General features: G+C 52.0%; 1 protein-coding gene across 1 annotated transcript; it reads left to right on the top strand.

Moving 5' to 3' along the window:
• Window positions 1–801: 801 nt before the first annotated feature.
• On the top strand, window positions 802–8,792 carry KCNJ10 (potassium inwardly rectifying channel subfamily J member 10). The gene is made up of 2 exons (XM_053474905.1): window positions 802–989; window positions 6,895–8,792. The coding sequence occupies exon 2, from the start codon at window positions 6,895–6,897 to the stop codon at window positions 8,029–8,031; it is 1,137 nt and encodes a 378-aa protein (XP_053330880.1). The 5' UTR covers window positions 802–989; the 3' UTR covers window positions 8,032–8,792.
• Window positions 8,793–8,992: the final 200 nt, after the last annotated feature.

The following is an 8,992-nucleotide window of genomic DNA, read 5'->3' on the forward strand; positions in this document are numbered from 1 at the left end:
GATAGTGATATGTAGTGCGAGTGATGAGGGCCGGGTACAGGGGTATATAGTGCGAGTGATGAGGGCCGGGTACAGGGGTATATAGTGCGAGTGATGAGGGCCGGGTAGGGGTAACTGTGAGGTGACTCTGCCATCTGATACGTGAAGGAGTTCTGTGTCTCCATCGCTTCGGCGCTGACCTCATTCCTCCATCGCCATTTATTCAGCCCGAAACAAAGCCCGGGACGGGGTTACTGGATTTCAGCCCCTGGGATTCGGGACAAACCGGGCCCTTTACTTTACTCTAAAAATTCTGGAGAATAAGAAAAAGCTGGAGGACCCCTCTGTCTCTACCCCTGACTCCTGCTCTCCATACCTCTGACTCCTGCTCTCCATACCCCTGACTCCTGCTCTCCATACCCCTGACTCCTGCTCTCCATACCCCTGACTCCGGCTCTCTCCGTACCCCTGACTCCCGCTCTCTCCGTACCCCTGACTCCCCCCCTCCCCCCATCCCTCTCTGTCTCTCGGCCCCTTTTCTCCATTGCCCGCTGCTAACGCCCTCACCCCCGGTGGTATCCAGTTTTGTCCCGGCTCTCAGTAATGCGATTCGCGAACTCCATTCATTTCCAGCTCATTAAATCTCTCTGTAACTTTGGCTTTCCCCTCCCTCCTCACATCCCACTTTATTTCATGTCCCTCCAATCACCGCCGTCCCGTTCACCGGGCTCTCGCCGTCGGGCCGCCCTCCATGCTGCTAAATAAAAATATTCCTTTGGTGCGTTGAGTGCTCAATAGAGAGTGTTTTGTTTGGCGGTGGGAAGCGAGACGCTATCTGTTTGTGTAGAGGATCTGATGCCGGGAGGTCTCTCTCTGATCAGGAAGGTTGTCTCGTTCTGTCACTCGCTGCGTCCGGCGACATCGCTCGGTCCGTGACGAGGTGACGATTGGAGCGGGGCTCGAGCTGCCGTTGTGCGGTGCCGTCCTCCGAGGATCCGCCGCCCGTCACGGTAAGAAAAGTTTCTCTCTGATAATACCAAGTGGTGGTCCCCGCTCTCCCTGCTCGCAGAATCTGCCCCTTGGGAGCGAAGTCTTAACCCACGACGTGTTCCGACACCCCTCATGGAATCCAGGCGTTAATAGGTTAAAGGTACGTCATCTGCCCCGCTTTGGGGGGTCTTCCCCGGCCCGAGGGCTTGGGGCAGAAAGCTGTTCTGCAGCGGCTGAGGTCTCGCCAGTCACGCTGCGCTCTTTGGATGTTACCCGGTATCGTGGCGTCAGAACTCGATATACGATATTGTTTTAGATCTTAATAAACTACCCTACAGATAAATGCTGGGGCAGAAACGCCCGCATCCCCTCTCTGTGCGCTTTATCGTTTCGCGGCCCCCTGTGACTGGCTGCAGAGAACTTTACGTGGGTTACCCATAGAAGAAATACCGGGCACCACAGGGGTAATAGTGGCAAGAAGAGGGAGGAGGTTCTGCCCACTATCTCATTTAGAGTAGTGGGTACAGTGCTGGAGACCCCATCTGCAGAAGATTATTGACATGATGGAGAGAGTTCAGTGGAGGTGACTTAAATGGGGAGCGGTTCGCAAGATAGAGAGGAGGAGAGACCGAGGGGGTCTCAATATGTCCGGCTTGGGGTAGAAAAGAGAGGAGCGAGACGGGGAAAGAGAAGAGAGGGGAGCGAGACGGGGAGAGAGAGCGAGACGGGGAGAGAGAAGAGTGAGGAGCGAGACGGGGAGAGAGAAGAGTGAGGAGCGAGACGGGGAGAGAGAAGAGTGAGGAGCGAGACGGGGAGAGAGAAGAGTGAGGAGCGAGACGGAGAGAGAAGAGTGAGGAGCGAGACGGGGAGAGAGAAGAGTGAGGAGCGAGACGGGGAGAGAGAAGAGTGAGGAGCGAGACGGGGAGAGAGAAGAGTGAGGAGCGAGACGGGGAGAGAGAGAGACGGGGAGAGAAATTAGTGAGAGAGAGACGGGGAGAGAAAAGAGAAAGGGGACATTTAAATCCATAAAGGGATAAAGGACGGGAGGAAATTTATTTCAAAGGAGGAGAAAAATTACAACAAGAGAGCGGAATCTAACACTAGAGCGTCAGAGACTGAGATGGAACGGGAGGGAGTTTTACTTTACGGAGAGCGTGTTCTGCTGCAGGTGCGCAGTGCTGTGTTGCAGGTGCGCAGTGCTGTGTAGCAGGTGCGCAGTGCTGTGTTGCAGGTGCGCAGTGCTGTGTTGCAGGTGCGCAGTGCTGTGTTGCAGTGCAGGTGTGCAGTGCAGGTGTGCAGTGCTGTGTTGCAGTGCAGGTGTGCAGTGCTGTGTAGCACATGGTGCTGTATGCGGTGCTCTGTTGCATGTTCTAGTGCTGGCGTGTTGTGTTGCAGTGCAGTTGTGTCTAGTGCCCTGTTGCGTGTTCTAGTTCAGATGTGCAGTGCCGTGTTGCAGGTGTGCAGTGTCGTGTTGCATGTTTTAGTGCAGGTGTGCAGCGCCATGTTGCATGTTCTAGTGCAGGTGTGCAGTGCCGTGTTGTAGGTGTGCAGTGCTGTGTTGCATGTTTTAGTGCAGGTGTGCAGCGCCATGTTGCATGTTCTAGTGCAGGTGTGCAGTGCCGTGTTGTAGGTGTGCAGTGCTGTGTTGCATGTTCTAGTGCAGGTGTGCAGTGCCGTGTTGCATGTTCTAGTGCAGGTGTGCAGTGCTATTTTGCAGGTGCACGGTGCCCTGTTGCATGTCCCGGGGGTGTCCCAGGCCGAGCGGGGGTACCCCGCGTGACCCTGATCGCCTATGATTTTCCTTGGTGTTGGAGGTGCAGGCTGTACGTTTGAAGTTGGAGAGATGAAGGGGAGTTGGAGGGACAGAGAGGAGAGCGCAGCGGCCCCGTCCCTCCTGGCGCATACTAAACAGGGCCATTGTAAGGGGCTCTTTGTGCGGCTCCCAGATCTATTCAGAGCTGCTCCTGAGGAATGCACAATGATGCCACTGTCAGGGCCGCTCATGGCCTCCTCCTCTTTGGCTTCAGTCCTCCCCGTCCCTTGGCCGCCCCGCTGATGGATGATGAATGTCAGGGGCTGGATGCTGGTGCGTTTCAGGAGCCGGAGCCCAGGTGCATTCCTGCCCCCATGCGGAGGCACTAGGCAGCGATCGGGAGCCAGGGGCTGAATGGCCTGAGCTCCTATAGGAATGGGCGTTGGATACCCCGGGGTATCTGTCCAGCTCGGTCACCATGGACACGTGACGTACCCATGTGCCCCGCACCATCTCACCATGCGCACTCCCCAGTGTGAGGGTATCCGGACCCCACACCTATTCCTAATTCCCCACAGGGTAAGTTCTTGGGACTTCTCTGCCTCCAGTTACACTTTAAGTCGCTTCAATACCCGACGCGTTTCATCCTCAGCGAGACGCGGTGCCTCCTGCCACTGAGGTACCCCGGGCTCCCTGTGATTGTCTGAATTCATATACCCCCACCATCGTCTGAAACATCCCCAGCTAGAGGCAGGTGCACGACCTGGAACTGCCCCTGGCCCAGCTGTACCCCAGCCTTGTTTGAGGTACCCCGTGTGCTAACTCCCGGGACCCCTGTTTATGGACCGACGTCCTTCACGTGTCCTGTCGGCCCAGTTTCCTTGCACAGGTACCAGCAAGATCCTGCTTGTTTGCCCGGGGTAACAATCTGTTTAACAACGTGTTATGGGGGGGTCTGGTTACTATTTAACGGAGACTCCCTGGAGGGTGGAACATAATGTCCCCTCTCCAGATGCCAACACGTTCCACGAGAGCTAAAGCGCTACAAGGAATAATAAGCAGGAGACTCGTGAGACTCGAGACTCTTTGCAGGACTCCGGGGTCCGTCATTTGCTGTGACCGTGGTGGTTTTTTAGTACTGGTGGCATTTCCCCCGTTTCCAGCCGCAGTCAATATTAGACCAGAGTCAATGGGTTCAGCACCTCGTTATACATCTGCCTCCCGGGGGTAGTCAGGGGCAGGAGTTCAAACTGGTGGGAATAGCAGACGTAGTGGGTACATAGAATTACCAGTCTGCAGAGGGAGGAGGCAGTGGCAAGGCTTGAGATAAAGTCCTCAGGCGCTGATTATAAGTGGCTGTAAAACGGTCCGAGGTCATGTTTGGAGAAGTAAACACATCCCTATTAGTATGTAGTACAAGCATGGGGTTAATCATCAGCCAGGGGCAATTAAAGGTTTGGGGCATTGGCGTTGTTATTTAGATTGCATTAAATTAACATTTTGTTAAGTATTATCCAGACTCCGATATGACGGAGCATTGACAGATCTCCACTAATCATGAGATGGTAAATTACAGCCTTTTCTGTTACTATGGCAAAAACCAATCAACATACCTGGGCTCTCTCTGGGTGACGCGCGGTGTGTCGGGGTCCCCCGTCTCTTTCACCAGGGCAGGGGGAAGCAGTTCTCTGTTGCACTTTCCACTTCCTCTAATCATCTCCTGATCATAACGATCCTAGTGGAGGTATCTGCGAGTCCTTAACGAGGGGAAACAGAACTTAACCCCTTAATGACAAAGCCTGTACATGTACGGGCTCAAAATTGTTTTCAATGGGTTTAGGGACCGCCCATTGTCCTTAAGGGGTTAAAAAGGGAGATTTTATTAAAATTCTTAAACAAGAAGACCCCAAAGGAAGCCCTTACGAAAAAATTACTGCAGTTTTTCTGAAGTAATACTGCAGTTTTTTGGACATGAAAAAACTGCAATACTGCACATTTACTGGAGTTTTACTGCATTTGTACTTCACTGTACTGCAGTTTTACTGCAGTTGTTTTTGTACGGAAGTACAAATGCAATAAAGCTGCAGTACATTGAAGAACAACTGTAGGTTTGCAATATAAAAAAAGTGCAGTAAATGTGCAGTAATACTGCAGTAAAAGTGCAGTATTGCAGTTTTTTCATGTCCAAAAAACTGCAGTATTACTTCAGAAAAACTGCAGTAATTTTTTGTAAGGGAGATATCACACATGTGGATCCCCAGGGGGCACCTTGGGCAATTAGTATGTTGGGCCAGGGGGGCAGGAGACTTGTACACTAAATGACCACCAGGCCAGAAAATGTCTGATGGTGTATCGGGTAGTCTGTAGTGTAGCACGGGAGTATGGGGCAATATACGGCGTTATGATGGGGTCGGGTCCCAGACAACTGAATAAACTGATAGATCTGCTGAGTCCACCCTAAAAAATAGAGCAAAAGTTCTCCAGATCTCCGTTACATGCCCCCCCCCCGGGGTGTAGGAGATCACGTGGCTCGGTGGAGTGAGGGTTAGTTCTCATTGCAGTGTTGTTACCCCGGGGTGAGTCGGGCGGGTGTAGATTTGGCTCTGCTCGGCCGTCTCTTGCCCATCTTCCGGTTGCTTGGTTTCTCCTGGTATAAAATGTATGAGCTCAGCCGCCTGGCTCGGGTCACACAAAGCCCGGCCATTAATCACTCTCACTGTCCCACTTCCAGCCATTCATTCCTCCTGTCAGCTCAACAAGGAGGAGATTGTGTGCCGGACTCCGCGAAGCGCGCCCCCCGCAGACCGTGTTTTCTAACCTTTGCCCCCAGCAGTGGCTGTTGTATTTGGAGCGGGTTCTGTGGGTACACAGCCTGAAGCTGTCGGAAGGAGCGGGAATCCATTATTTGCCCAGATTGGTGGCCGTTACCTGGCAAATCTTCAGATCTCCTGATCGATATGTTTTAGAAGCTTCCCCCGGCGCCCGCTATGTCCTACCCCCAACATGACCTGGCTGTCGCTGCCTCCGCCGACCTGGCCAGAGGTCGGAAGAAGTTTTTTTGTTGGTGGGAAGGTGTCCTCCTTAGGCTCACATCCAGTTTAGGGTACCATGATGGTAAAGTCCTCCCTAGAAGAGTCCAAACCATTGGCGCTGTGGGGTTGGATGCGTTAAGGCGCTTGTGCCGGCTTTACCCGGAGACTCCTTGCCCCATTTACCACAAGGGCAGGTAAAATACAAGTTGTTCGGGGTGGGGGGAAATGAAGTCCTTGCCCGGCTGCCCTCATTCATCCCGCGTGGCTTCTTGTGCACGAGGCACATGGTGTACATAGCATTGCCGTTCCCTGGATCATATACTTGGCACTAAGCTCTTTCCTGAGCCGGTGTTCCCCCGGCTTTGCTGATTTCTATGTGAATGAGACCGGACGGAGGACAATGTGCTGGAAATCGATGCGCATCGTGGTTGGGTCCCTTCCTGGGAGATTTGCGCATGGAGGACTCGCTGTCCCTCTTTGTGTCGGCGGAGGATAAATCTTCAGTTCCTTCTCAATTAACAAAACTCGCCCATGGCAGCCACCGACAAAGGAACTGTCAGGGATCCAGGGCTGACGGCAGAGGGTTTGGGGGTGAGACTGTTAACCCCACAGATACCGCAGACGCCTGTAACACCAGATCTAGTGAGAGTGTCCGTTCACAGACAAAATATAATAATAAAAAGAAAAGAGGTGAAAACCCGTCACCCCAATTATTTACCCCAAAACAGTCGCTCTGTGACTCACGGAGCTTGCACCTCATCAGATTCCCCCGGAGCTTCCAGCGTGACCTGGTCAAGGTATTCATAACTCACGGTCTTCCAAGACCTCAGAGGTCGCTTCTTCAGGTCACATTTCCAATATTTTCCTATTAGTATTAAACCTATTAATATGAAACTGTTCATTTTCAGTTAAACTAATTAATAGGACGGGCTACAACTCCCATTCCCCTTATCATCATTCTGGATGAGGAAGTGTCCAGGGATACATGGAGATTCGGTGCCCCCCGGGGGCCAAGCGATGCCGGCGCCTTAGCTTTATATGGACTTATTGAATAATTGGTGATCTTCATGATAATTCATGTATATAAAATGATCCATTAAGTATTATTTATCTAATCATGACTTGTTTTCTTTATGACAGATGACCTCTCCAGTGAAGGTCTATTACAGTCAGACGACGCAGACCGACATCCGGCCCCTGATTGGTTCAACCTTGAGGAGGAGGAGGGTGATGACTAAAGATGGACGGAGCAATGTCCGCATGGACCACATAAGCGATAAGAGCTTCCTCTACCTCAAGGACCTGTGGACGACTTTCATTGACATGCAATGGCGTTACAAGCTGCTTCTGTTTTCAGCTACGTTCGCAGGAACCTGGTTTGTCTTTGGAGTCATTTGGTATTTGGTGGCTTTGGTACACGGAGATCTCCTGGAATTCAACGCTCCTGCTAACCACACTCCGTGCGTCATGCAAGTCCACACGTTAACTGGGGCCTTCCTCTTCTCATTGGAGTCCCAGACCACCATAGGCTACGGCTTTCGCTACATTAGCGAGGAATGCCCTTTGGCAATAATCCTACTTATAACCCAGCTGGTCCTTACCACCATTATGGAGATCTTCATCACCGGAACTTTTTTGGCAAAAATAGCTCGTCCAAAGAAGAGGGCAGAGACCATCAAATTCAGCCAGAGTGCTGTGGTGGCCCAACAGGAGGGCAGGTTGTGTTTGATGATACGAGTGGCCAACATGCGGAAAAGCCTTCTGATTGGTTGCCAGGTGACGGGCAAGCTCCTCCAGATGCACCTGACCAAGGAAGGGGAGAACGTACACCTGAATCAAGTCAACGTGGAATTTCAGGTCGACACATCCTCTGACAGCCCGTTCCTCATTTTACCTCTCACTTTCTATCACGTGATTGATGAGGCCAGCCCTCTGAAGGATGTTGCCCTCCGATCTGGAGAAGGGGACTTCGAGCTGGTGGTCATTCTCAGCGGGACAGTGGAATCCACCAGCGCAACGTGCCAGGTGCGCACATCCTACCTTCCAGAAGAGATACTTTGGGGTTATGAGTTCAGCCCAGTAATCTCTGTCTCGTCCAGCGGGAAGTACGTGGCTGACTTCAGCCTCTTCGACCAGGTGGTCAAGGTATCCCCGCCATGCTGCTTTCACGAAACGCTTCGGTTTGGGGACCCTGAGAAGCTGAAGCTGGAAGAATCTTTCCGAGATAAGCCTGAGAAAGAGGGGAGTCCACTGAGCGTGAGGATCAGCAACGTTTGACGGCGGGCACGATCCGAGACGGAGCATTGTACTCCTCTACAGTAGCAATATGGCCATTCTTGCCAGGTTCTCACATGCTAATAACTTTAGGAAACTATTAGCAAACCCACCGTATGAATGTTTCTGAACAGATGAGACTATTAATTTGTACTGTAGCAGAATTTTAAAAAGGGCATTTATATAGAGAGTGACGGGGGCACTTAGCACGGCTGGATGTGTGTTTAGGGAAAAGGAAGGTTTACTCGCGAGTCCAGGTGCCTTCACAACATGTTTCAGCTGCTTCTTTCTGATCCACACTCTATGATCCATTCTATGATCCACTTTACTGCAAAGAGCAAAACCAGCAAATCAGCTATAAAACCGCCAGAAACCAGTAATTATGGCCAATGGAGGCCGCTCAGCGGACAGACGGAAGGGGTAGACCCGGCTGCGTGACCCGGCCTGGCTGGTGACCCGGAGCTGGCATGGAGATTAGGTGGCATCGCTGATCGGTGGTTACCGCGGGTTCCGCTGCCACAGACTAAACAAGAGAACTGGTTTAGGAAAGCTCCATATCGCTCCATTACTAAAGCAATAAAATGATCATGTGTCTTATGTGAAGTAGGCACCAATGGGGTATTCACGGGGGGGCAAACCAAAGCAGGCAGGGAAGGACGTGTAACGGTACAGAATGAGTTCATTTCGGAGTTGAAGTTGTTTTTTTTCTCCCCGATGGTTGAAAGTTGAGTTTTACTAATAAAATCTGTTCTGTGTCTGGTTAATACCCCAGCCTGCCCTGCCGGATCGCTGCACGTTCTTCATGGCTTTACTTCTGACTCTCCGCAGTGACCCCCCAGCACCTGATTTCATGTCACCGGTGGGGTCACCGTGGCGGTGAGCCCGGTTCGGGTGGGTGTGTGGGGCATTTCTGGTGGTTGTCTGGGGTACGTCCGGTGGGTGGGATACTTTGGTCGCATAAGTG

The sequence above is a fragment of the Spea bombifrons genome, chromosome 9, assembly GCF_027358695.1.
Source record: "Spea bombifrons isolate aSpeBom1 chromosome 9, aSpeBom1.2.pri, whole genome shotgun sequence".
Classification (NCBI taxonomy): domain Eukaryota; kingdom Metazoa; phylum Chordata; class Amphibia; order Anura; family Pelobatidae; genus Spea; species Spea bombifrons.

Bases quoted from the DNA above. Each gene is read 5' to 3' on its own strand.
- KCNJ10 (XM_053474905.1), top strand. From the start codon at position 6,895: ATGACCTCTCCAGTGAAGGTCTATTACAGTCAGACGACGCAGACCGAC.